At 38.4% G+C, this 27,992-nt stretch overlaps 1 protein-coding gene across 2 annotated transcripts in view; it reads left to right on the top strand.

The window, feature by feature from the left end:
• The window catches only part of MEGF10 (multiple EGF like domains 10), a 110,010-nt gene extending 82,072 nt beyond the window's left edge, over window positions 1-27,938 (top strand). For both annotated transcript variants that reach the window (XM_056325522.1, XM_056325523.1), the window contains exons 14-25: window positions 310-456; window positions 3,237-3,371; window positions 3,740-3,868; window positions 6,838-6,966; window positions 8,739-8,867; window positions 11,430-11,558; window positions 12,032-12,268; window positions 13,614-13,741; window positions 13,911-14,034; window positions 19,795-19,839; window positions 22,309-22,515; window positions 23,462-27,938. In XM_056325522.1, coding sequence (XP_056181497.1) covers window positions 310-456; window positions 3,237-3,371; window positions 3,740-3,868; window positions 6,838-6,966; window positions 8,739-8,867; window positions 11,430-11,558; window positions 12,032-12,268; window positions 13,614-13,741; window positions 13,911-14,034; window positions 19,795-19,839; window positions 22,309-22,515; window positions 23,462-23,622 — 1,700 coding nt within the window. In that variant the 3' untranslated portion in view covers window positions 23,623-27,938. The remainder of the gene's footprint in view (window positions 1-309; window positions 457-3,236; window positions 3,372-3,739; window positions 3,869-6,837; window positions 6,967-8,738; window positions 8,868-11,429; window positions 11,559-12,031; window positions 12,269-13,613; window positions 13,742-13,910; window positions 14,035-19,794; window positions 19,840-22,308; window positions 22,516-23,461) is intronic.
• The last annotated feature ends 54 nt before the right edge of the window (window positions 27,939-27,992 follow it).

Genomic DNA, 27,992 nt, shown 5'->3' on the forward strand with positions numbered 1-27,992 from the left:
CTCTTATCTTCCATGTAAATCTGCAGAAGTGCTTCCCTACTACAGAGCTCAGGATCAGCCTTCATGTACATATCGTTAAAACTAGAATACAAAAGAAATTCACTGTTTTGGGGGGAAGGCAGGAACAGAGATGCAAGTTTACCATGTTCTTGTTCTATGTTCCAGATATTAGTGATACTTTCATAAACAGGTTTTGTGAGCTGTGTTTTAAAATGGGTCCTCTGAGGACCTCTGAGGACCAACGGTTTAACCTAACTATGCATAAGAGTTCTTTGCAAAGGCTGACAGTTTTGTTTATTTATGTTGCAGGCATCCACTGTGACAGCGTGTGTGCTGAGGGACAGTGGGGTCCAAATTGCTCATTGTCTTGTTACTGCAAAAATGGAGCATCCTGCTCTCCAGATGATGGAATCTGTGAGTGTGCACCAGGATACAGAGGCACCACTTGTCAGAGAAGTAAGAACAAGATAAATGCTTTAAAATCTCTTGATTTTTTAATGCATTGAATCATTGATTGATCGTTGAATACATATGATCTAACACCATGATGCTTTGTTAATTGTAGTATGAAGTACTATGAAACACTCCTTGGTTGAACGTTTTGTCAAAATGTGTGAATATACAGAAGTGAGTTGTTATCTGGAATTAGTAGATGTTTCCAGCTAGTAGTGCTCTTCTTGTCATGGTACAACTTTACATTTTTTCACTGTCTGTGCCATGACATTATTGTGCACGTGACTTTCTAAGAAATGAATTTAGTAGGGGATTCCATTCTAAAGGAAAGCATTTCCAAATGTGATTGATGAACATGAATTTTGTAATACGTATTTTGGTAGGCAAATAAAACATGCATGAGTTTTAGAAGCTAGAATCCTTAGCTGCCTGTTGTCCGGTAGCAATCATTGGCTTAATTACTACTTTTTTAGCACTTACTTTGAAGCAGCAAAGAGTGGCTAGTGGGATCAGGCCTGTTGTAGTTCAGCCCCATCTGGCAACTGAGCACCATGTGGCCACTCGCTCGCTTCCCCTCCTGTGGGATGGGGTTAGAAGTGGAAGGGTAAAAGTGAGAAAACTCATGGGTTGAGATGGAGACAGCTTAATAAGTAAAGCAAAAGCCACATGCACAAGCAAAACAAAACAAGGAATTCATTCACCACTTCCATCGGCAGGCAGGCGTTCAGCCATCTCCAGGAGAACAGGGCTCCGTCACGTCTAACAGTGACTTGGGAAGACAAACACTATCACTCTGAATGTCCCTCCCTCTCTTCCTTCTTCTTCCCCCAACTGTATATGCTGATTGTGGTGTCATACAGTATGGACTATCAGTTGGGGTCAGCTGTCCCGGCTGTGTCCCCTCCCAGGTTCCTGTGCACCCCCAGCCCGCTCGCTGGTGGGGTGGGGCGAGGGGCAGAAAAGGCCCTGACTCTGTGTAAGCGCTGCTCAGCAGTGACTGAACATCCCTGTCTTAGCAGCACGTTTCCAGCACAAATCCGAAACATAGCCCCATACCAGCTTCCATGAAGAGAACCAGTACAGGGCCTCACAGTCAGTAGAAGATATCATAGGTAGCCATAGCTGCATTTGAAAAATTTGTCTCTCTAAAGTTTAAATGTCACAAGAAGAGTTACAGATGAACTGAGGCAAATCATACCAGAAACAGGGAGGCAAAAATAGGATGATGTGCAAAATATCTAGCCTCCCAAGAAGATTTGTCTGAGTTCACCAGCAGTCTAGCCATCTTCAGCTTGAGTTGTTCAAGCTGTGAGAGAAAGGTGTTCAGAGAAGAGAAATGTGAGTCCTCTGCCCTTGGAGGGTAGCCCTGTTTTCAGAAGTGTCCCAGAAGCCAGGTACAAAAGCAGGTGGAGTAGGGCCAAGCAGAGATGCTACTACATCCTCCAAGAGGCTTAAAAGGCAGGAGATGACATGAAATGATTACTAGAAGGTAGGAGAACCAGAGGAGGGCAAAGTCCTAACAGTCTGGGAACAGCAAGATTTCAAGCTGAAGAATGTGATTGCCTATGGCACTACTAAATCCCACATTAGTATGGCATTAGTGTTCCTTAAGCATTTCTAACTAAGTGCAGTAATTATTCTCACTATCTCATCTCTAAAGGCCTTGCAGTTAATCAGTTAATCCAAAGGCAGACTAAGTGTAACACTACATGTAAAAATGTTCCCTATGTTTTGGAACTGTGCCTATAACCTGGAGAAGAGGCTTCCAGTCCAGTGGCTCTCAGTGCCCCTCTCTGATGCACAGTCTGGAGGCCAAGAAGACAAAGGTCACACGAATAATTTGGATCCCAGTCAGAAAGTGCCTTTCAGTAAACAGGAAGACCTTTTGGCACTGTTTCACTTGGAAAAGTTAATCTCTCTAGAGATTTGGCCACATAACTCGTATCAAGCGTGTAATTAAAAGTCTGAATCTTGAATGAAATTAAAATATTGAAAAGATTCCGAGTTAGTTTTTGTCAGTGTTAATTGCTGCTGTGCAACAGGTATTTCTCTTGGTGCATTACCTAATATTCTAACGTATCAGGAAATAAATGCCAAAAGAGCAAGAGATTTTATGTTACAGCATTCCCCCCCCTTTTTTTTTTAAGAAACTAGGGACTTTAGCATAAGTATTAAGTGGACAACTCTGCATTTCTTGTCTCAGGTTCTCTAAATATTAGGTGATGCATAGATGTCTGTATCATGTAATGAGTACGGTGAATACCTAAACAAAAGGATGACTAGAAAACATTTACGTTCTTGTCTGTGAAGTAATGGCTATTTGTATTCCAAGTCGGGAAGCACATAAGAAGTCAAAGTCTAAGATTACTCATCCACAGATAAAACTATTCACTCTGGGGTTTTTAATTACTTTTCTTCAAATATGCTTTAAAATATGTTCATATTGTAGAGGACATATAATGTATAGCCAAATATGTATAATATATGAAGTATATATGCATTTCAAACATAACCCAAGTACAGTGTGGTCTCACAAGTAATAGAATGTCAACTAAGTCATTACTAACCAGAATATATTAAACCCTTGAGGAAAACAAGCGGATCTCCTTTCATGAGTGTAAAGCATTGAATTGTATTAATAATGACAATCACCACTGGAAGAAAAAAAAAAAAAAGAAAGAAAACAGAGCTAATTCAACATCAGGAACAAGTGCACTGAAGAGTAGTTCATGGCTGTATAGAAGGTGCAGGAAGCAGTGACAGTTTGTTCTTTCTGATTCCAGTTTGTTCCCCTGGGTTTTATGGACACCGCTGCAGCCAGACGTGCCCCCAGTGTGTACACAGTAGTGGTCCCTGCCACCATATTACCGGCTTATGTGACTGTTTACCTGGATTTACAGGAGCCCTCTGTAATGAAGGTACAAGTTGTAATAAAGACTCTGTGGGATCCAGAGACCAAGCACTGTAATCATTTACATTCCATCACTTGGAAACTATAAAATCAGAAATAATTTCAGGGTTAGTGTGTGCAGTTTATAAATTAGGAATCTTAAGCAGGTTTAAGTTGCTTAAACATCTGATCCTTAAGTATGAAACCCACTGTATTCTTATTTGTATGATTTGTATAATGAATGTGTATAATGGGCTTACCAGAATTTATAATGCCTTACTTTATACTAAGCAATATGCTTCTTGATCCAAACATCAGTTGCTTTCTCTTGAAATAAAGAAAATACAATCTTCTTCTGATTGCTAAGGAATTCTAATTCTGACAATATGTTCTTAGTGTGTCCCAGTGGCAGATTTGGCAAGAACTGCATTGGAATATGCACCTGCACCAATAATGGAACATGTAATCCTATTGATAGATCCTGTCAGTGCTACCCTGGCTGGATCGGTAGTGACTGCTCTCAGCGTAAGTATCCACTTTTTTTATTCATTTTTACAACCATTAATCAGGGTTCAGCTATTTAAATTCTCTACCTTTTGGTAAAGAAACATTAAGTCAGAAATGAGGACCTTATGGTATGTAATGAAGAGTTCCTAGAAGGGATCAATTCCCAGTCTTCCACTGTCCAAAGAGGAGTTGTAGAGAAGCTGGGTCAGACTTGTTTCAGAAATGCACTGTGAAAAGACAAGAGGCAATGCGCACAGGTTGCAGCAAGAGTGACTTTTACTAGAGAAAAGAAAAATAAAATTACTGTGAAAGTGGTCAAGCATAGCAACTGTCCAGAGTGTCTCTGAAGTCTCCAGCCTGGAAAAGGCTGTGAAATTATTGTCATTGAAGATCCTTTGAGTAGGATGCTGAACTAAGTGATGCTAGAGGTCTCTTCCAACATGAAAAAGTCTGTGAGTTGATGAATCTTGCATTGCAAAGAGGGTTCTTGATCTGTTGTTTGCTTGTGTGTAATTATTTAGTTTTATCACACTAGTGTTGTGAATGTACCAGGGCTTCAGGACAGTCATGAATAACAAAGGTATTATTTTACAAATCAGGAGCTGAGGCGCTGAAATACAGGGGATTTTTTTCTTACTACAATTGCATAGAGAGCAACTGGCAAGGCTCAGAACAAAGCCAAGATTTTCTCAGATGCAAGTTAGTGCTTTGGCTGCAAGACCATCCTTATTCTTGTTAAACATTTGAACATTTTGTTAAGAAATTTTTCACTATAACTTTTTTTAAGTGCTTACAACTTTTTGGTGGATATTTCTCTTTTTTTCTTTTATAAATGTTTCACAATGCACATTTTTAGTGTCATTCTACCTCACTGAGTATTGTTTTGGTACAATAAACTCAGTGAAGACTTTGTTACAGACTTAAAAATGGGAAGGGCTAGGCCCTGATTTTATTATGTTTCATAGAGTTATTTTAGTAAATAATAAGGCTTTCTCCAGATGCCTTGCTGGGTCTATGCAAATTACCAATGACAGGAAAGAAATATCTGAAGCAAAATTCTCACAAACAGCATATCCAATTCCATAAGGTACCAGAATCTGCACAGTCTGAAACACATACATGCCAAAATTTTAGTCAACCCATTTTTATGAATAAAAGAAGCTATACCAGACCTTGATATGTCAGAAATTTAAAGACATTGTGCTGGGGTTTCCAGGGAGGTGCATTTCCTAATAACATGCCTCATTGGTTTATATCATTTATGGTTTGACTGGTCCAGGTTAGCTGGCTCTGTACCAGTGCAATGTGACATCTGGTCAATTTGGAAAAAAACCCTTTGCTGGCTAAATTCTGTGAAGTGATTAGCATGCACAATTCAATATGATACCAAAATAAATCTTGGGCCTATTCCTCTGGACGGCAGTAGCAACAAAGGTCCCTGTTTTTATGGTAAAATAAGTAGGTACTTGGGAGAGTAGCAGAATAGGGGTATTTAGGAGGAGGAGGGACTTACTCACTGAATCAATAACAAGAGAATGGTGCCAGCAATATGAATGGAAGCATCTATTGAGGCTGTGCTCATGAACCGTAACAGAGGAAGTTTATTTGCTTTGTATAAAAGCCTTTCGTTCACATGGAAAATAATGATTCCATTAATTTCTTTTTGGAACTAGTGACCTTTTTGAAACTTCTAACCTTTCATCTATATGTAATTTACATTCCTTCTTAGTTGGCCACTAATTTCAAATACAAAACAATAATAAAAATCATTATAACACACAATTGAAGTGGAAACAACAAACTTGGTATACTTTTTTTTCAATACAACATAGTATATTTCCTAATGAAGTACAATCTGGGCAAAGATAACACTTTGCAAAAATACAGCTCACACATAGATGAATCTTTATGGAAACATTTAAAGGATTCAAGAATTTTTATTGCTCTCAGACAGGTCTCTGGACAACCAAATTAGTACACAACAACAAGGAGGTATCAACCTTCTTAAACTTACACAGGAATAAAGCCAAGGCTTCTGTGTCTGACCTGTTTCTTCTCTCCTGTGAAATACTTGTGTTGTACTTCCACAAAACTATTTTTAAATTATGCATCTCTTTACTAAAAAGACAAACAAAACTTAAGGATGTGAATCCTAATCAGTAGAAAGGGGCTATTCTTAGAGTCCCCTCTGCATTTAGTGATATTCTGACATGAAGAAAATTATCTTTTGCTGTCTCTGAATACTAATTAGCATTTTGGAACCACTTCACTATTGTAATGGCAGCACATAATATCAAATTCATTCAGCATGACATTTTTCAAAGCAGTTAGTAAAATTCTATTTCATAACATGTTGACATGATTGTGAGTGAAAAAAATCTCCACTTTATAGATAATTACTTGGTTTTTAGAAATATTGTATTGATTAATGGACCTTCAGAAGCAACTGACTTAACTTGATTAAGGTATAGTCCTGATTATATGCACCATGTATAGGCAATTTTGTAGAATCTAACAGTGGAAGTAAAAGAAGTAAGCTTAGTATTGGTTCTAAAGCTGTAGGCTATAGCATGTGTTTCAGCCTTCTCTGTTCTCTTTCAGTTTTGAGGCTTAGAAGGCTTATCCCTTGACTGTGCTCAACTGACCTGTTTGCAGATTAAAAAATAAATTAGGAAAGGAAACCTACATGGCTTCTCTATGAGAAAGCTACTGTGAATGTCCCAGTTACTCAGTATCAAGTATTATCACTGGTTTCTTTCACACATTGGATCTTTTCGAGAACTTTATCTAGAGTAAAATGATCTTTTAGTTAAAGAAAAATACCTGTGGCTATTTGCTCAAAATGGAGTAGCCCAACAAATGTGTTCAAAAGAAAAGCAACAAACCCCAAATGAAGCAGTGCTGCTATGTGAATGTAAGCAGTTCTATTCATGGGTATCAAGGATCTTTGTCATTTGTGGTTAATTAATTGCTCTGGGTTGTTTTAGCTTGCCCACCTTCCCACTGGGGACCAAACTGCATCCATACATGCAACTGCCATAATGGAGCTTACTGCAGTGCCTATGATGGGGAGTGCAAATGTACCCCAGGATGGACTGGCCTTTACTGTACACAAAGTAAGTGACTTTTGTTATCCATTCTTGGTCTACAAATCCGTGACAGAATTTTCCTTCAGTTTTTTTCATACTTTATTCACTGATGCTGCTGAACCTTTTTTGATTGTGAAGTTGCCTTTTTTGATTGTGAACATTAACTCCATAGCTGCAGGGGAGGCCCCTGTGTAAACCTGGCAGAGTGCGTACCACTACATTTGGGCTCCTCTTAAGCCATCCTTCAGAGGAAGACAACTTTTGGCTGGAGCTGTGCATCCCTGTGGATAGAGTGTCGTGTGAACATGCAGAATGAATGACTGACATTCAGATGTTACCACTGCAGATGGGCAGCTATGACTGTAGTCCATAGTGTAGATGGTGCCAGCTTTGCAGGCATTCCCCACGGGGTGGAATGATGGTAGCATCTAATTACATTTCTCTCCAAAACCTCCCCAAGAAGTATTCCAGCAGCAAGAACCCAACAACCAAGACTGTCAGATAACACAGAGCTGACTGAAGCCATGAGAATAGCTTCTAGCTTAGCTGTGGTTGTGGTCTACTGAGGCACAGTCCCTGAGTCACTGCTAAGTGATTGTACAGTACATCTCATATCTGTAATTGCTGCCTCCCAGGGGCAACTGTAACAACAGCTTTAGCTTTGCTGCAATTCATATGCTGATACAGAAGGTATTTTATTTGGAACTTAGAAACTTCACCTCACTAGACTGTAATGTTATAATTTATTTTGCAATTTTCCCCATGTAATTAATGTATTAATAATGGTTTTTTTCCAGGAGCTTTTCATTAAAATAAAAGCACAAGCTGTACAGTGACTGGGTGTAGGTGTATGGCACTTACTATATGCTGGGTAAGAGTTCATGCAAAGTTTGAGAAATAAATATTTGTTAGATAGATATTGATAAAGTTGGCTTCTTATCTTTATTATATTACAGTTTCAGTTTGGTTTATCTTCAGTCCAGGCACCCCCACTGTTTGTAATCTGGGCACAATCACTGTCTTTGAACTCAAGAAAAATAAGACTGCTAACTGTGTTTTGCATTCAGAGTATAAATACAAGTTTTTCATAAAAACAGAACTCTTGTTTTTCAACTGAATAATGTCAGTGGCAGGAAATAACAGGTATATTATAAGGCCATATGGATGCAGCTCTGGAAGACATTTACTATACTGATTCAGCTGTCAGCTATCATGGTTATTTTGCTTCCTGCTGGTGAATAATGATCTCTTTGCAGTGATACGTCTTCTTCATACTGAAATGGTATCTTTGTGAGGAGCTGAGATACAATATGGTTTGGGCTTTTTGTTTTGGTTTGTTTTGGGGCGGTTTTTGGTTTGTTTGGTTTTTTTGTTTTTGTTTTTATTTTATTTTTATTTTTATTTATTTTATGTTTCAACATCAACTGTCCAGAAAATATGTCCAAAGGTTCATTAATCACTGAACAGACTCCCTGCTCTGGTTCACAAACTGCCCTCTTTCTTCTCCTTCAAATATCTTCTTAAACCCATTTCTTCAAGGAGCACCTCTTGCTGCATTCTTCTGAACATCTGCTGTCTGCACAATTCCCCAACCTCTTTTTCATGTAGCATTTGCCTAATGTGTATTTTAAACCACTTGAAATAGGGTAGGTCTTGGATCTATTGTGTTTATAGAATGCCATGTTGAGTAGCAGGGCTACAGAAATGACTTCTTGGTAACATACTTAACCAGAATATTTGCATTTTATTTCTAGAGTGGTTGTTTCACTCGTTTTCTCCTCTCCCTCCTTGTATTGCAGGATGCCCCCTAGGTTTTTACGGGAAGGACTGTGCATTGGTATGCCAGTGTCAGAACGGAGCGGACTGTGACCACATCAGTGGGCAGTGCACTTGCCGCACAGGGTTCATGGGGAAGCACTGTGAGCAGAGTGAGTAGGGATGGGAATTGTTTGTGCCTGATAGCAAATACTAAACCCTGAGCTGACCCTCTGTTGTTTTGGCCAGTGTTGTGATACAGCACTTCGGCTTCAGTGGGAATTTTGATGCCAAAATAGTTTCAGGAGTTGGACCTAGGCTTTTTCCAAACATAAAAGCCCACAGAAGTAGTTATTAAGACTGATTATGATTCTGATGGCTGTTTACTTCAATTTATAAGTACACATAAGAGTCATTTGTATTATGTTCTGGGTTTTTTTTAAAACTAAAGAAAACCCCAACAACTTAGACATGTAAAAGCGACAAATTAATCCAAGTAACTATCATTAGCATAAACCACAACTAAAACTGATAGTTAGGAAACTAAAGATAACAAGTACCACATCAATCCTCGTGGATAAAATTAATCTCTGCAATTTGGTTTTACAATACAATTGCATTATAAAAACATATTAAATGGAATTTTGTTTTCATATGTGTATCATTCTTTATCCAAGAAAATCAAGAATAACATCACTGACATCAGTGGTGGTATAACATTGTATAACATTGAAAGAATAATCTGTCTCATAAGCACAGAACTCAGTCCAGCTTTTGCTAACATCACAGAGTGGTGCTCCCACACCTCATCCATTATAGTGCAGTGCAAAGCAATCCATTCAGCACACTACTGTGAAGGTTTAAACCTATCCTTGTGTCATGCAAAGGCCTTTGCTTTTGATGTGTGTAGGACACTATGAATTACCTGTAACTGGAACTGATTTAGCAGCACCTGGATCTGAAGGGCTGTGCAGTAGCCAAGATAGCATGTGCCACACCTGGCAGCACTGTAACAAAAGGGAGGGGAGGTTACCATCCTTACAGACACTTTATTTCCCCGGCATTGGGTCTAACCCCAGCTGCAACAGGAAATATGTTCAGGCTAATCAATAAATAATAAAAATTTTAAAAAAGTAATAAACCCACTAAAAATTTGGAAGTGGATTTTATTTTCTAAGATAAATATAGTTACAACAAAATCTGAATGGTTTAGAGGAATATATTTATTTCAATGAAATAATAGCTGATAATATGTAATTATTACCTATTTATAGTTTCTTATTCCACTCCAATGATTTCAGTGTTTCACTTCAAAAGAGCAATATTTGGGAAAAGATAAACTTCTAAAGATCCTCTCTTGATGTCATGATATCAAAAAACAATTTTGAATACTTTGGCAAATCTAACTTTATGATTATGTTTTATAGAATTTATATCTTATACCATAATTTGATAATGATTTAGTAATATTTAACAAATGTTTTGGTATTAGTGAATTGAACGTCAGTTTTAAAAAGTGACTTGTCATTCCAACTGAGATTTCAAAATGTCAAAATATATTATGGGGTGATGGTTTTTGCCCAGCCGTTGACTTCAGTAGTTATAAACTTGTTTTATTGAATGTAACCAAAAGGAGAAAGTATATAAGCATGAAATTCCACTTGAGTCTCAATTTATCAAGACTGCAAGAACATTTCTCTGGCATCTATTGTGTTACATTATCTTGCAAATTATTATAAATTAGGAATACATTAAAGATGAGTTAGATTCTTAAAAAAACACAAACAAACAACAAAACCAAGGTAGTATAGTTATAAAACTCCTGAGAGATATCAGAAAATTGAGTCTCAGAAGGTGAAGAAATGCCACACTTCCTCAAACCATGAGAACAATAATGTAACAAGCCACCCAGTAACAGAGGCAGCAGTATAAAAGAAAGAATTTTTATCAGTGTAGGATAATTCTTTACCATGCTAATTACATGATGTAAGAGACACTTTGATCAGTAATTAATTATTGTATTCAAACCATTCTGGGAGAGAAAAAATCATGCAAAACTCTTCCAGTTATCTAATTCTTCATAGTTTAGCATTAGTCTCCTGTAAGTAGTTTCTTAATGTATAGATTACATATCAAAGTATGCTATAAGCAGCCTAGGACCAGTTTTATTTTTATGTAAATGAGTGGTGAATATAAGACTCATTGTTATGGCACTTAATCTCTTGCTCTTTTACTACATCAGCACAACTGTCATATGACATAACACCGTCCACATGTCTAGCTGTACTCATACGATTACGTGGTTTAGAGCTGACATTCTTGTGTAGAACTGGCACTTTGTTCACATTTTGACCATTTCTTCACTGTCTTCTACGCTTTTAATCTTTGTTGTTTCGATTTTCCCCCTAATTTCACTGTCTTAGTGGCAGCAACTTTGCAGGTAAAGGAAAATCACTTCTGATTACGATTTCCTTCTCCTTTTCCTTCTCCTTTTCCTGCTCCTACAAGCACACACATACATACATATACACACACACACAGATAAGATACCCTCTTAAGAAAATCTTTTCCATAGAGGTCTATCTCTAATAACACATTGCCATCTGCTGGCCCTGTACAGAAACGTATGGGGTTAGAAACAAATGCTACCTCGTAGGGTGCTGTAGATCTGTAACACCAAAAGATTCAAGAAATATTGACTATGTCTGATTTTTATTCACACTTATTTTGTGCAGAATGTCCTCAAGGTACATATGGGTATGGATGCCGGCAGATATGTGACTGTCTGAACAACTCAACCTGTGATCACATCACGGGAACATGTTACTGCAGCCCAGGCTGGAAAGGGGCTAGGTGTGACCAAGGTAAACCCTAGATGCAATGAAATTATTGTAAATTAAATCGATCTGATAAGGCATGTGTGTTTAAATAGTCCATGCTATTAAATTATAAATGTTCTATAGATTTTGTAAATATTAGATGCCTCAGTGATAGGTTATTGGAACGAAGCACTCGAATGTAGGTTGCATGAAATGTTTTAGTGCTGTGCTGTCCAAACCTGCTGATAAGAGCGTGTGTTGTACCTGCTCTGTGCTTTTGAGTAGGGAATATTCTTTACATTTTAAACTCTATGAAAATATCTCTTTCTATGAAGAAGATGAGTGCTTTTCCTTAAGGCTAGGATTGTCTTCACACTGGTTTCTGACATAGTTCCATTTTGGCATTAAAAATTGAGTTAAATTAGGAGAAAGATTTAGAAGTGAAATATTTTCTTCAGCCTTTGACACGTAAGTCTCTGAATTTCTGCCACATATTTTCATTTCTTCTTGTATTTCAGCTGGTGTAATTATAGTGGGAAACTTGAACAGTTTAAGCCGTACCAGTACTGCCATCCCTGCTGATTCTTACCAGATAGGGGCTATAGCAGGCATCATCATTCTTGTCCTGGTTGTGCTTTTCCTGCTAGTGCTGTTCATCATTTACAGACATAAGCAGAAAGGAAAAGAAACAAATATGCCCGCAGTGACCTATACCCCTGCTATGAGGGTCATCAATGCAGATTATACCATTTCAGGTAAGCTATATTTAGAACAGGTTTTTTTTCTCTATCTCTCTTTTTTTTTTTTTTTTTTTTTTTTTGTGCTGTTTTAGCTAAGCTCTGAAGGGGTTCAGATCTGCCCCTAACAGGGCTTGAATATGCATGTTTCACCTTTTTGTATTAGTGAGGACTGCTGTGAACAGGACATACTCGATTTCAAAAAGGGTGTCTACAGTTTTGCCTTGGAAGCCTTCCTGGAAAGAGAGGCAGGGAAGCATTGCCCTCTTTAGGAAGCGGAAGACTAATATAGTGCCTTCAACTGCTTTTCACAGGAAAGAAGCCCCTGAGATCAAACTGACAGTGGTGCTGGTAAACTGGGACATGAGACCAGTGGGATGTGATGGTAGACCTGTGTGCTTACCTTTCAGCTATCAGAGACAGTTTATCTGAGTTCAGAAAGATGCTGCCCCTATATCTGTAGCTGCTTAGTTTGTTCTGCATCATAGTCTTTTAATCTCTGCTTTTGAAACTGTGAAGGTGGCTTACCCTGGTAAAATGTGTTACTTATAAGGAACAAGTGACCAGATACCTCACTTTATTACGTAACATTTTGCATCCTCAAATGTTTTTCTGCATGAAACAGTAGAACTATGGGCATTTCTATTCCTTTGTGCCTGTTTTTAAACAGAATTGAAAAGTGTGGTGAAATATGGTTCCTACCGAGACTTTAAATTTAATGCCAACAGCTTGAATACCGAAAGACTGCTTTAGCTGTAGAAAATCAGGATTTTACACTAGCTGTGGCAAGATTCTGTAGACAGGCAGATTGCAGAGTAGCTCAAGTTTGAAACGAAGGGAAGGAGCAATGCTTCTGAAACAAAGCAGGCGCTTTCGACCTATGAAAGTGAATTTGAGTTGGGATGCAATGGGTACGTGAAACTTCAGGCAATACTGTGTTTTTTGCACACAGGTATTAAGGAAAGCAGCAGCCAACAGAAACAGTTTTCAGAGTCAAGGAAGATGTGTCAGCAAAGGTGGTGATGCTCTTGAAGCACTAAAAAATACTGCTGTGAACTCGATGGTAAAAGTGTATATCATTAGGACAATGCTATGACTACAGAGGCAAAAGAGAGCAAGACATCGCAGCAGAAAGAGAAGTTAGCAAGTAACACTTGTGAGCGCACTTTGCTGAAAGCAAGAGCATGACTAGTCAGTTTCTGCACTGTATCTCTAATTTCTTTCAGTGAGTCCAAGATTTTTAGATTTTTTTTTCAAGAAACTAATTCAGATTCTGAAATCAGTGCAGCACTGCCAAAAACGTCTTAAGAAAGAAATGGCACGTTATTTTTAGTTGTTCATTTTCCTTTCTTCTTCTTTTCAGAAACCATCCCTCACGGTAATGGAGGAAATGCTAACAGTCACTATTTCTCTAACCCTAGTTATCATACTCTAACTCAATGCACTACCCCCCCTCATGTCAACAACATGGACAGACTGACCCTGGCAAAGGTAAAGCATAAAAATCTGGATGCTTCTGAGTAAACCAGCCTTTGGTTTATTTTACATTTTTCCCTAATTTTTCATATTTGGTTTATTTTTGCTTTCCCTGATTATAACATGGAAATTCAGCAAATTCCCATTGGTTTTAATTTCTATTACCTGTCTTTCTTTGAAACAGGCAAAAAACAATCAGCTATTTGTGAACCTTAAAAATGTGGAACCTGGAAAACGAGGCACCGTCATGGACTACACAGGAACACTGCCTGCAGACTGGAAACATGGTGGCTACCTCAATGAGCTTGGTAAGGAAAAAAAACAACAGAGGAGGAGAATGTGGGTATGATTCGTTGTGCTTGCAGTGGGCTGGAAGGCAGGGTTGTTTTCCTGGTTCTTTGCTCAAGGTAATGCCAGGCATCTCAGACTGTGTGTGAGGTTCAGGATTATAGGTTTGATCTTCCTTTAAGGTAGTATCCTTAGAGGTAAAAATGTGACTCCTTGTAAGGAATGGTGAATCAGTCTCATGCCCAGTGCAGACATGATATGCAAAATAACTCCTATTATTTTTATTAAAATATTTGCTTATTAAATAGTTTCATTAAATAATGGGTATTGTACACTAACAGTCTGCTTTGGCAAAATTACCTATCTTTGTTAAAGAAATGAGAGGTTACATATATCCTTTTTTTTTTTTTTAAATTTTGACCAAATAGAGTCAAAGCTTTAGAAAGTAGTTTCTCATCTGAGCTGTTTCAGACGTAAATTCTATGAGCATCTTCCCAACTAAGCCTCCTGTTTGTCAAAAGACAGAGCACTGTCCTTAGGAAGAAAAATTCCCGAGAAGTGGTGAGAGTTGCCATATCCTGCTTTATGCTATCTTTTGCTGTCTTTTCATCCTTTCCCAATCTCATGCATTCCAGAAAGATTGGATTGCACTGACCATATCTCTGACCACTGGAAGCCTTAAAAGGGACTTTTAGTGCCAGTATAATTTAATTAATTACCTTCATTTCTGGTCCTTATCAGGATCAGATTGTGGGAATCGGAACAACAGTATGCAGTATTAAATTTTTTGTGCTCATCCCCAGTCTTGGTCTAATCACAATTCAGGCTCAGATCTATTTTAGGAAAGGTTTTCAGTCAAAATTGTCAGTGTTTAACTTTACATTTTCTTAGAGCATTTGTACTAGCACTTAAGACTGCTGCAAGATAATGGCTGTGGTTAACCCACTGCAGTAGATCTTGAGTAACACAGAGATTCTAGAGGACTGGATGAATTCTGGTATTATGTCTGTTTTCTAGAAGATCAAATGAGATTACTTGGGTTACTCTAAGCTGGTGACCTGGGCATTAGTCTTGGTAAAAACAACAGAACAGCTGACATGAGATCAAATAAATAAAGATGGGGTGTCTGATGAGTGGACGAGCATGACGATACAGCCCTCCTGTTGAGTCATGAGGTTCAGAGAGGATCCCCATGCTTTCTAAACACCTTCTCAGAGAGGAGTCTATGTGCAGATAGATCCAATCCTAGTCTTAGATTTGGTTGGTATTTTGGCCTAAAGGATTATACGTCTAGGATGGGGAGGGAGACAGACTTTAGACAGCCCTTCTGTTGAACCATGAGGTTCAGAAAGGGTCCCCTTGCTTTCTGAACTCCTCAGAGAGGACTCTAGGTGCAGCTAGATCCAATCCTAGTCTCAGACTTGGTCGATGTGTTTAAGTCTAAAGGATTATATGTACAGCCACTCATCAGACTTAATATTTGCGTGTTAGAGCCCAGTTTAAGGACTTTCACTGAGAGTCAACATTTGCCTGTCAGAGTCCCATTAAAGACTTTCACTGAAACAGTTTCACAAAGTTGAACAAATAGATGATTTATTAAAGTGACAGATACAAGAAGTGTGGAATTGCTGTTGGTAAATACACTTGCTGCAAAAATAGAGCTTGAGTTAAGAGTAGAGCACTTCTGTTAGTAATATTATCCCAAGTAACATTTGACGTAGTCAGTGGTGCAAATCTTACCAAAGAGGCATCTCTTCTTGGTGAGGAGAGAGGTCCAGGCATGTCAGTCTGTCACGTAGTTAAGAGTTCTCATCCTCAAAAAAAAAAAAAAAAAAAAAATCTAAAATGCCAGTTTTTATACTTATGGCAGGGTGGGACTAAGTCAAGATGGTGTGCCAGTTGGCCCTTAACAAGGTGTCAGTTCGGGAAGGTCAGTTGGGCCCAGTGACTCAGTGCATGAGTGGGAAGGATTCAGTACAGACACAGATTTATGGTTACAGATGTGCAGGAGTCTTCCTGGTCTTCACTGAAGCAACACCAGGCTGTGAGGTCCCTGCCTACCTGGGGTGTCACTCAGTTAGCCTACTTGTCAGACTGCATCCATTATCTGTTTGGTGGGATAGAGCTGCTGCTCAGGTCAAACTCCGCACTCCACTTCGAGCTGAATACAGCCATTCATTGTTAGGTCAAGATGGTGGAGGTGGGGAGCACACCACCACATCCCACCCTGTGGACTTTAGTCACAACTCACCAAGCGGACCACCATATAATGTGGATTTAGACAGACTGAGGAGTCTGTCTCTCTCTCCCATGTTTTCATCTTTTCCCAGTAAAGGTGTATAATTAGTAAGTTGAATCATCTTAATGTTAACAGCTTTCATTATAGCTGATTTTATGCAAGATATTGCTATGGTTATGATAATTATAATCACAATAAACATCAAAGCATATTGTATTAAACTTTGGATCCAACTAGTAACACCAAGCCCAAACCAATGAAACACATTTGAAAGGCAGCTATTCCTCATTGATTCTCAAAGTCCATAGGTGTCTTCCTCCACCTGTCATATCTTCTCTAGTTGGATGTTGAGGTCCTGTGTACCATGGATATAGATGCAGCAATCAGTACTGGGGAGGTTTAGGTAGCCACAAAGTCCATTTTGATGTAACAACGTAAAGTCCAGTGCCATGTGATTCCAAAGAGCCATTTGTGACATAGCTTGTAAAACTGGCTTCAGTAGAGCAAAATCCCCATGATCCTTCCATTCCCCAGGTTATGCGGGTGGCAGCTCCTGAGTATTGCCACCCCTCCACATGTCCTCTCAGTTCTGTTCTCATCTGTTCCATGAGAACCACCCAGTGGGGTCAGACACTAGTCCTTTTTCACATGGAGCACAATGTTGGGAAGCTGAAGGTACACTGGAGTTCAGGTCACCCAGCCCATAAAGAGGTATACATATTACCATCATTACAGGCCCAGATCAAACCATCTGGAGCGTCACCAGGGGTAACACAGCAATCACTGCAAAGTCTACATTTACTGCCTTATATGTTATACTGTGATTCCAGCACAGACAGTCTATTTTTAGGGTGATGTAAAGCATCCAATAGTATTTAACCCAATCGTGTTGGTTCCAAGTAGAACAATTTATCACATTTTGGCAAGACCAAAACACTGACTCATTTGACACTGAGACAAAAGAGAATCCCAGGTCAAACAGAATAAAACCCTGAGGTCCATTCTCATCAAACCCGAACCAGGCACAATTATAATTACAGATATCTGGTTTGGGACAATCTTGCCTTTTATTCCACTGTACACACAGGATGTAGTTACAAGTTGATTATAGTTCAGGCTGTTGGTTACTTGTATCCGCGGTCACAAATCTGTTGTTGCCCATATGATATGATGTCAGGGAAAGTTACATTTTCCTCTTCAAAACACGTACACTTTGTGCTACTAATGGTGGGGAAATCAAATGTCTAGCTGAATTGCACAGCAACACTTTTTTTTCAGAGGAATGAAGATTCACTGTTTGGAGGGTATCCATTATATTCCACAATCTCAGCAAGCTCCCTGCTATGTCTGTGGGAAGAATACCCATGGGAAGGGGGTCTTCCACAGATTTAGGTAGAGGCAAACAAGCAGGAATAATAGATTCATTGAAGGCAACTGAAAATCCCTATGTAAAGGTTAGAACTAAGTTATAAAACCATGGGTGACTTGGACTGATGATGTTCTGTTTTTACTCTGGGTATCTTTTGATTCCAAGTGTAGTATTATCCATAAGCATATTAACCCAAAGCATAACTTACCCTAATTATATCCTTCACCTCACAGCCTACAGCTTTGTTTCATTTGGGTACGATAACTTTGGACTGTAAATATACCTAAAACTACTCACACATAGTATTAGGACTATTGTTTGTTAAATGACAACTGAAGTTCCGAATTAATAATACAAACACATGCATTTTAGATCAACACCTTAATACACACAAGTGGTTTTAGTCTATTATCTCAAACAATATCACAGGTTTGTTAGCCGTGTCCATATTAAAATTTTGGTTTCCAGATCAGTATGAGGATTACAAACTGTTCACACTGGTAATCTTAACTCTTTGCTGTCCAGATCACGCACCCGGCTTCTTGGCATTTTGGTGGGTTAGAACTGAATTTTTTGCTCCTGTGTCTATTAAAAGCTTCGCCAACTGTCTCTAAGGATCAACTGGAATTAAAATCTGTGGGCCATCATCACTTATCCACTGATAAGTTTCCACTTTCCAAACAGGCAGGCCCAAAGGCCCAATTGCCTTCCAGACATTACTTTTTTTTTTTTTTTTTTCACTTCATGTCCTTCAATTCCTTGCTAAGAAGGAGGAAAGGGCTGTCTGCTTTCTGGGGACTGTTAAAATATGCTCCTTCCTTTCACCGTTATCTTGTTTCTGGAATGTTTCAGTCAGACTCAAAAAAATGCTAGTAGGCTGACCTGGAATCAGGGAATGCCTGGGACTAATGCATCCTTCCATAATTAATTCCTCCTGTTCACGGATTTTTAGATTTGCTTACCTTTGATCTAGTTTCTGTCCCCTGTTTCAAGGGTCTTACTTTGTGATCTCCTCCCCATAATTTCAGGTTTTGTTTTTCAGCTGGTGTATCGTCCCAGCCCATTTCACTACTATAGTTCACAATGCCCTACATTAATTCCACCCATGTAGGGAGCTACTTAGGAGTATTATTGCTTTGTTTTTTATTATAGTCAGTATTTTTTTAATGTCATCCTGTTTTGCAGCTAGATAGGGTTTAAGAATTGACAGAATCCTCTAATCAGTGGTTTTAACATTGCACAATCTATTAAATCAATTAAATTCTGTTGTGGGGCTGAGGGCACAGTTCTACCAGGAATTGATTTATTTCCTACCAACTGACCTCCACCTGCTGAATCAATTCTCTGGCTTAAGCTTAGTGGTGTGCATCTGGTGAACTTGTTGAGGCAGGGGTTCTGGCAGTTTCCTGTTCAGATCTCCTCAAATAACATAATTTCGTTCTTGGAAACTATGGATTTTGTTTATAAAGATGTATAGATAAAGTGATAGGCTTCTGTAAGGCTTCTAGCGTAGTACCACAACACAATCTGATTAAAAACCAGCACTCCATAATATCAATCAAAGCTCTGAATTCAGTTGTCAGGCATTGCTGCTTGCTGATGTTCATATTGGCATTATATTGAGCGAAATCTGTTACCAACAGATGATTGCAAAGCTGTAGTCTTAAATATGTAGATGCTACATATTTAAGGCCATTCCTGCAGGTCAAGGGACTGGAACAGAGTAACCATGGACAACACAATGGGAGTGATTAACTTTGGAAGCAAAGTACCAAGAATTGGAGTAAACTTTGCATACTCTGAGATTTTCAGGTCAAGATGGGATGCCTTTCTGGTAGATACTGTTTACACAGACAAAAAATATGCTTTAATCAAACATTCATTTTTAGGCTCATTCAAGAGTGACTGGGGAAGATGTAGTGGCCTGTGAGGTTAAGCTAGATAATTTAATGGTCCCTTATGACCTTAGCTACCTTCCCTGTTCATAGAGCTACTGTTTGAAAGTGTGCAAACAAGTAATAACAATGGTTCTGAAACCCTATATTGTGCGCTTTCACAGTGCTTGTAAGAGAATTACTCTGCTGAGGTAGAAATTAGTCCAGCTTTAGAAGCTGTTATCTAATCACTTTTCTTTGTCTTTAAAACTACTCTTTTTTACATCATTTTTCCCAGGTGCTTTTGGACTTGATAGAGGATATTTGGGAAAGTCCTTGAAAGGTGAGGTTATTTTCTGTTGCATTTAGAGGAAGTGACATAGACATTCAGTTTAATCTTTTGAATTATCTTTGGTTTCTTTGTAAAGACAATGTAAAATAATTTTGGACTACATTATTCCTAGATAATGAATTGATGCATGAAGTTTGCTTGCTGCTTTTTTTTTTTTTTCTTTTTTTGAGGGGAGGGTTTTAAAAAAACAAACCAACAAACCAAGCATTTCTAAGTCCCCTATGTGTCACATACATCAAACGTTTCTGTAATGCTCGAGTCACGAAATGGCTCCATTCTAGACAGCACAAGGGGGATGGCCTTGAATTCAGCCTAGTGAGCCAGGTAAGGATGTATGCTGCCTCTCATGAAAGGCTTTGGAAGAGAGCCAAATCTTCTTGCAACTGATGTGGTCAATGTAGGACTGCATGAGTACAAGCTTGCAGTGCTTCATCCCATTCAGTACAGGCCTTTGGAAAGGGTAACAAAATATTAACACATAGAGAGGAATGAAAAGCTACAGAAATGTAGGGTGGTGGTGATATTATGATCTTTTGAATTATACAGTTTTCTTGTAAGACTTCATACTGGACCATACTGGTATGTGGCACTTTCTGTTACATGATTAAGGTATGCCAACAGTGACTGGAATGCCTGGATAACCAAACAATGAAAAAAGTGTAGCTAAGTCCATATGAATAATAAGTTAAATATGTATACAACAGCAGCTGGTTTGTCACCTTGAGTATAATGCAAACCAATTAAGCTGAAGGAGTGATTTATTATACCTGACATTCCCTGGTTTTGGGTCACAACAACCCCATGCAACACTGCAAGCTTGGGGAAGAGTGGCTGGAAGGCTGTGCAGCGGAAAAGGACCTGGGGTGTTTGTTGACAGTTGGTTAAATATGAGCTGGCAGTGTGCCCAGGTGGCCAAGAAGGCCAGTAACATCCTGGCTTGTATAGAAACAGTGTGGCCAGCAAAAAGTGATCATCCCTCTGTACTTCGCATTGATGAGGCCACACCTTGAATACTGTGCTCAGTTTTGGGCCCCTGACTACAAGAAAGACATGGAGGTGCTGGAGTGCATCCAAACAAGTGTAGCAAAGCTGGTGAAAAATCTAGAGAGCAAGTCTTACGAGGAGTGGCTGAAGGAACCGTGGTTGTTTAGCCTGGAGAAAAGGAGGCTGACGGAGGCCTTATCACTCTCTGCAACTACCTGAAGGGAGGTTGTAGGGAGACAGATTCACAGAATGGTCAAGGTTAGAAGGGACCTCTGGAGATCATCTAGTTCAACCCACAGCTAAAGCAGGTTCTCCTAAAGCAGGTTGCACAAAATTGCATCCAGATGGGTTTTGAATGTTTCCAGAGAAGGAGACTCCACAACATCTCTGGGCAGCCTGTTCCAGTGCTCTGTCAGTCTCTTTTCCCAAGTAACAAGCAATAAGACAAGAGAAAATGGCCTCAAGTTGTGCCAGGGGAGGTTTAGATGGGGTATTAGGAAAAATTTCTTTGCCAAGAGTTGTTGGAACAGACTACCCAGGGAAGTGGGGGGAGTCACAGTCCTGGAGGTATTTAAAATATGTGTAGATGTGGCACTTAGGGACATGGTGGACTTGGCAGTGTTAGGTTAACAGGTGGACTCAATGACCTTAAAGGTCTTTTCCAACCTAAATGATTCTATGATTCTATTATTAGGAGAAGCCCAATTTATATATCTTAAAGGAGTCACAAAGTTGTGAGCACTGATATGTTCACCGCGGTCAGTCTTATGCTGGGAACAACTGAGAAAGTCTCAGCTCTAAAGCTGTAATAACACAGCATATCACAAAAGAACACAGGAACAAAGTAACACAGACACCACAAAATCTCTTCCCAGCATAAGAAAATGCATCTTCTCTTAAACTAGTTATCTATCCTTCAGTTAAATCCTGAAATTACAAGCCACCTGATTTGTCCATTTCAGTTCTTCTATGTGCACCTTACAGAAACTTAAGACAAGCTTGTTACTCTTTTATTATGGCTGCTTACTCAGACTTTGCACCAAACAGGCCATCCATGGAAGTCACCTTACCATCTGCCCAGACATTGCTATTGGGAACAGTCTTAGATCACTTATTTTAATAGCATCCTGAGTTCAACACTTGGAAAGGCAAAAAGTATTCTGAAGTGCATATTAAAAACTGATTCTACATGTTAGCTGTATTTCATGCTAGCTACTATTTTATCCAGAATTGAAGGTTCTCAGACTTTGAAACAGGAGTTCACTGATGGCAAAATCAATCCCATAAAAGAGCATAGCAGTAGAGGTGCTTTCATTAATTGCTGTATAACTATTTTGAAATGTTATGACTGGTTTCCATTTAAATGTTCATTTATGAGTTACTTTTTAGAACTCAAAATTAAAGAAAGCCCTGATTAGTAGCCATGTTCATAGTAAGTAGCATGCTTGACAAAGTAATATGTTTTTCTTTTTGCAGATATAGTGAAGAACTCAGAATACAATTTAAGTAATTGCTCATTAAGTAGTTCTGAGAACCCATATGCTACCATAAAAGACCCACCAGCTCTTGTACCAAAAAGTTCAGAATGCGGATATGTTGAAATGAAGTCACCAGCACGCAGGGACTCCCCATATGCTGAGATCGCCGGCTCTGCTTCAGCCAATAAGAATGTTTATGAAGTTGGCAAGTACAAAATATACTTCTAGATGTTGAAGGTCGAGAGCACAGGGCCATTTTTATTTTAATCAGTTTAAGCAAAACACATGAAAAACCACTGAAAAAATGATAATGCATTCAGATGATATTTTCTACTCAAAAGCTATAACAACAATCTCATTCTTTTGAGACAAGTGGTGTAATTCACAAGAACAGAGTTTGAAATACCTTCAGCCCTGTTTTATAACCTCTCCGTTTTCCTGGCTTGAAAACCTTTCTTTAAACAGCATGAGATAAACTTAGCATTTCATTGCAATACAATTCAGCTCTAGATTTGGCTTTTAAGTACTGAATGCAGCTTGAGTAAGTGTATGGGAGGGATAGAAAAGATCTGTTTCCTCCCCCTGATCAGCAAAAGCAGCATCTTCACCCACAGACATAGGAACATAGTATTTCACTGCTGTGGGCCCTATCTAGTTACTGCATTACCATAGTTACAGGAAACTTTGGGGTCTTGTGGAATGGTAATTATCCTAATGGTCTCTGTACTCTGGAATAAAGTGTATTTCACATGTTGTAGGATATTCTGTCCCCAGTTAGAGATTCCTCTGAAATCCGTCAATATTCCTATTGTGTTTCTAAGGATTTTTATAAAATCTTGATTGAAAGCCCCAAATTTGGGATTTTTTTTTTGTTTGTTTGTTTGTCCACACACAAAGAACAGATGCTGGTCCACTTCTGTCAGTGTGGCAGGGCCCTGCTGCGAGCCCACAGGTGTAACTCACCATAAAGCCAAACCCCCTCAACATCAACCTTTTCTTTTAACCTGCATTTCAGGACTCATCATTAAAAGGAATCTTTATTTCAAGCAGAAAGGAGAGGATATTTTGTAACACAAATTGAAATGAAATACAGTGTTTGCCTTTTGTTTGCCACTTGTAGTGTTGAATGTGTGTGCTCTCTTTTATCGCAGAACCTACGGTGAGTGTTGTCCAGGGAACATTCAGCAGCAGCAGACGTTTCAGCCAGGATCCTTATGATCTTCCAAAAAACAGCCATATTCCATGTCATTATGACTTGCTACCAGTTCGAGATAGCCCCACATCCCCTGCGAAGGGGGTCAGCAATGAATAACCCCAAAAGCTGATGTGTAGCACAGTGGGACTCTCAAGGGGCAAAGTGGCATGATTGTGCTCCTTTCTGTAGTTTACCATCATATTTGGCTCCTAATCTGTCCAGCAGAGAACTGCTGTACATTAAACAGAATCTCAACATGAGGTTTGTATTGTGTATAAAAGTGACAGATGGACAAATGCCACACTCTGGGGATCCTGATCATTCTTTTTTTCATGGCAGTAAATTTTATAGAAACATGTATGCAACACATTTATACTGTAATATACTGGCTTAAAAATACTAGTTTGAAGATCAGTTTTGATAACATCTGATTTCACCGGCTTTAAATATAGACTTCATATTTCTCATGTTTCAGAGTAGAAATACTCCCAAGACAGTGCAATTTACCAAATACCACCTAGTACAAGTGATCTGATTCACCAGTTCTGTAGAAGAAAAACTGCCTTGCCAAATTTTACCTTCCATTTTAGTCAGGATGTATTAAGAAATCTGCTGGGGATAAGTAAGCACAATGCTGCAATTGTTTGGGAAATCCATCAACAGGCTTTTTTGTCCATTACTGGTGGTGGGTATACTTTTGAATCGTTTTGGAGGTAAAAGCATTGCATACATCAGTATTATATGATGTTTCAAGATCTCTTGGTACTCCAGACCAGCACCAATCTTCAAGAAATCTTTTGCTACTGTTCAACTCTGTATTTTGCAGTTCTGATGTCTGTTTTTGCCACACACAACTAATAATCCATAACATATCAGTAATTACTTCATTAAATCAGTTTGTTTATTTTTGTCACCATGGACTGATTATGTAAGGAGTGGACAAAGGTGATGACTGCTGTAAATCTTAACTGCAAGGAAAGGTTTACATTTTATAAACAGGTAGTAATAATGACTGTAATATAGGATAAAAATAGTAAGTTGTTCTGATTTTTTTTTTTTTTAGAAATAACTAAGCAATCTCTGTGCATACTTGCTAAAAAGGCACCTTTTCTTTTTTATAGCTGATGTAGGGAAACACATGCTTAAGCTGGTCTTTTGCATTGCTAATAATGTGACACATATACCCTCATTCTTCATTAACTTGTCTCCATTTTTATGCTATGTGTCTGTGTTTCTAGTGATCTAGCTTGTAATTGCAAAAATATTCTACTGTGTGTCCATTTCTTTTGCATTTTTGTGAACTGGCCTTACTTTGTCTGGTTAAAGGGACCTCTGGGCAGAGGGAAGAGGATTAAAGCAAGAATTCATGGCTTACTGGTGTCTGTCAGAGGTGGTTAGCATAATAGCATAACTGAATTAATAGGGAAGACAAATCAATGTGTTTTTGTCAAGGATAATAACACAAATATAGAAGAAAGTAAAGAACAGTCCCTTTTTAAAGTTTAGCTTATTCTATTGACTGTATGGGTGGAGACTATCCTTCCACAAGGCTGCCTTCTGTCCCTCCAAAGGGGAGTCTGTTATGAACTGCACAATTTGGTGGAAATTAAATTTGCCAAAGTATCCATCCATTGAAGCAAAATTGTCCCCTAGACACATCAGCCTAAAAATAAAATGGTTGATATAAAACTGGACATTCTCTTTCAGTGGAAAGTTACCTTTAGAAACCTAAAAATGATGTGGCAGCATCACTTCCAGCTGCTGCTGCTGTCAGTGATGCTACCTGCTAACATGCTTATAACATAACCCCACCCAGCAGGCTTTTCCACCATGTCCTAGAGGTGACCCTGTAGCTTTTTGTGAGTAGTTTGTCCTGAGGGTTGCTGTACCCCCAATGGATGGAGAAAGGATACAGGCAGTTGCATTGTATGGCATATAATGGGAAGCACCAGTCCTCTCTTCTTTCCGTATTGAGGTCACATTTTGGCGTATGACACCTGTGACATCCTATAATGATGTGAAGAGCAGTCAATAGGTCAAGAGTTTGGTGCATGTGCTCTCCTGCTTAGCACAAGGAGTGCCATGACCGTTTTTGTCTTTACTTCTGGACTGCAAAACAGTCTGAGGCAAAGAATAAACTTGTGACAGCCACAGTTGCAACCTGTTGCCTTTGGAATACTAAATACAACAGAGGCTCAACTGGAAGAAAACCTGAAAAAAAATTTTTACAAATTTTTTACAATTTTTTTTTAAAAGGAGCCCCAGAGATGAAATGGAAATACAGTTTACTTTTATTTGTTGTAACTGAAGTGATGACAGATGAGAGATGTGCATCTGAAGACATCGTTGCAAATGTGCCCAGGCCTGACAATGTATATGCCTGTATGAAGTGCCCCATAACATTCTTCGTTCTCGCTGGCCATGAGCACTGTCTGTTTTGCAATTCCCTGGGCATAGCTTGTGTATCCTTGGAATAAATAATTTTATTATCTTTGGATTTTGCAAGTACAGAAATTAACTATAAGATTTCAAAAGCCAGTTACAATTTAATTCCTCTGTAAGACAAAGTATCGATTGGGTTTGTATGCATAAAGGTAACATGTAGAGCTACTGGTATATACATGTTTGTACTGTGTGAAACACTTTAAAATAAAACCTTTCTTCTCTGAAGCCATGAATAGCAAATGCTGTATTTAGCAATTGTGAGCTCACAAAAATTTATTTTCTTACTCTGTGTAAAATGTGGAGACCACTACACAAATTAATCTTCATAATACAAACAGTTCTGATTTTATATGAAAAAGTGAAGAGCTGATTAAATTGTATTTGTTTAAAAATTTTGACTATGTCACATATCCTCAAGTGATCTATTCAGCCAAATATTCATGAAAACAGATGAGTTTCTGGTAATTTTGCCTATTGTGTATGTTCTAAATATACACATTACCAAAGTTTGCCTTTCTATATGTGGGTAAAACCCCTGCTGTGTAGTCAGCATAAGCAATGTATGCATATATCTGAGCTGGATTTGCAATACATATAGGTCAAGTAAACAACTTGTGAATTTACTTCAGTGAATGGTTGTTGGTAGACACTCAGAAAACAGATTGCCTGCAGGGGTAATGCATTATTCTTAAATGATAGCTGTGTATCATTCCAGAGGTAAAAAAGCACATGGGACTTGCATTCATAATCCTGCTGTCTCTTGCGTGACTAGGGAGGCTTGCTCTGGAGTACGCTCTGCTGTCAATTTAATAGACCCTCAGCTCAGTCCTTGTGACTGTCACATAGCTCTTTTTGTAGATTGCAGTATGCTCTTTAGAGAACTTAAATATTTCTGAACACGCATACTGTATTGTGGTGGGAACTTAATGAGTAAGTTGATATAATAATCTCAGCAAACACCATCTACTCGAGAGAACTGGCTTCACCACAGACAGAAATGGAAAGAGATGCCTTGCCTCTCTATATATATTCATGTTACGGTAGTGAGAAACATAGCATTGAAAATGGAGATAGCTATTCCCTAGCAACTTGTTATCAGCTTAATAAAGTGCAAAATACTGCACAAAATTAACGGCTGATTTAAAAGTAAGTAGTGAGTATAAACTTTAGGTTTTCAATAATGTAGATATATTAATTCTGGTCATTTAGAAGCATAATAAACCTCAAGGCTTTTTACTGTATCAAAGATTTTTAATCACAACACATTGTTACACACAAAATTTGTCCTTATCTTGATATCCATAGAATTCCCATAAATTTTAATTGGAGAAGTGCATGCAGATTACAGGGGAAAGAAGATTTCATTATACTCATACTTTCTGCTGAGACAATCTGCAAAGTCAAGTCCATATTGAAGTGAAATTAGAACAAAATAAAATCAAAACTGGGGAATGCGTTATTTAAAATATATTGTATTTTCCAAGTACTGTGACTACAGTTGAATTTTTTATTAGATACATGTCCAAATAATAATCCTTATACTGAAGCTCTAAAGTCCAAACTGAAGAATACAGAGCTAATTTTGACAAAAATGCTTTATATTAAAGATTGTATATATTGTTGTTTAAATGACTGAAAACAGATGGGTGCATGTTTATTAATTACTATACAGAATATCTTGTAATTTGGTACACTCATACTAGTGCTAGAGCACTGAATCTAACTCTTCTGTCTTCAGTTTTTTAGCCCACAAGACTTCACTTTGATATGATTGAACTGTAATATATTTTTAAAGAAAACCTATCAAATATGCTTGGCTTTTTTTCTTAGCTGTAACAAAAAGTGTTTGGTTGTGAAAATATATCTATTTTCCAAAGATGACTGATGTTCATCATTCTGTCCTTCACTACCATTTATTTCACTTCACATACCTGTAGGTTAATGTAATAAAAGTTTCTAATGAAAGAAGGGAAATGCTTTGAATTTTTTTCCTTTGTTTTTCATTTGTTTCGGATGGATCTTGGAATAACATGGATAATAGA

Source organism: Falco biarmicus, chromosome Z, assembly GCF_023638135.1.
Source record: "Falco biarmicus isolate bFalBia1 chromosome Z, bFalBia1.pri, whole genome shotgun sequence".
Classification (NCBI taxonomy): Eukaryota; Metazoa; Chordata; class Aves; order Falconiformes; family Falconidae; genus Falco; species Falco biarmicus.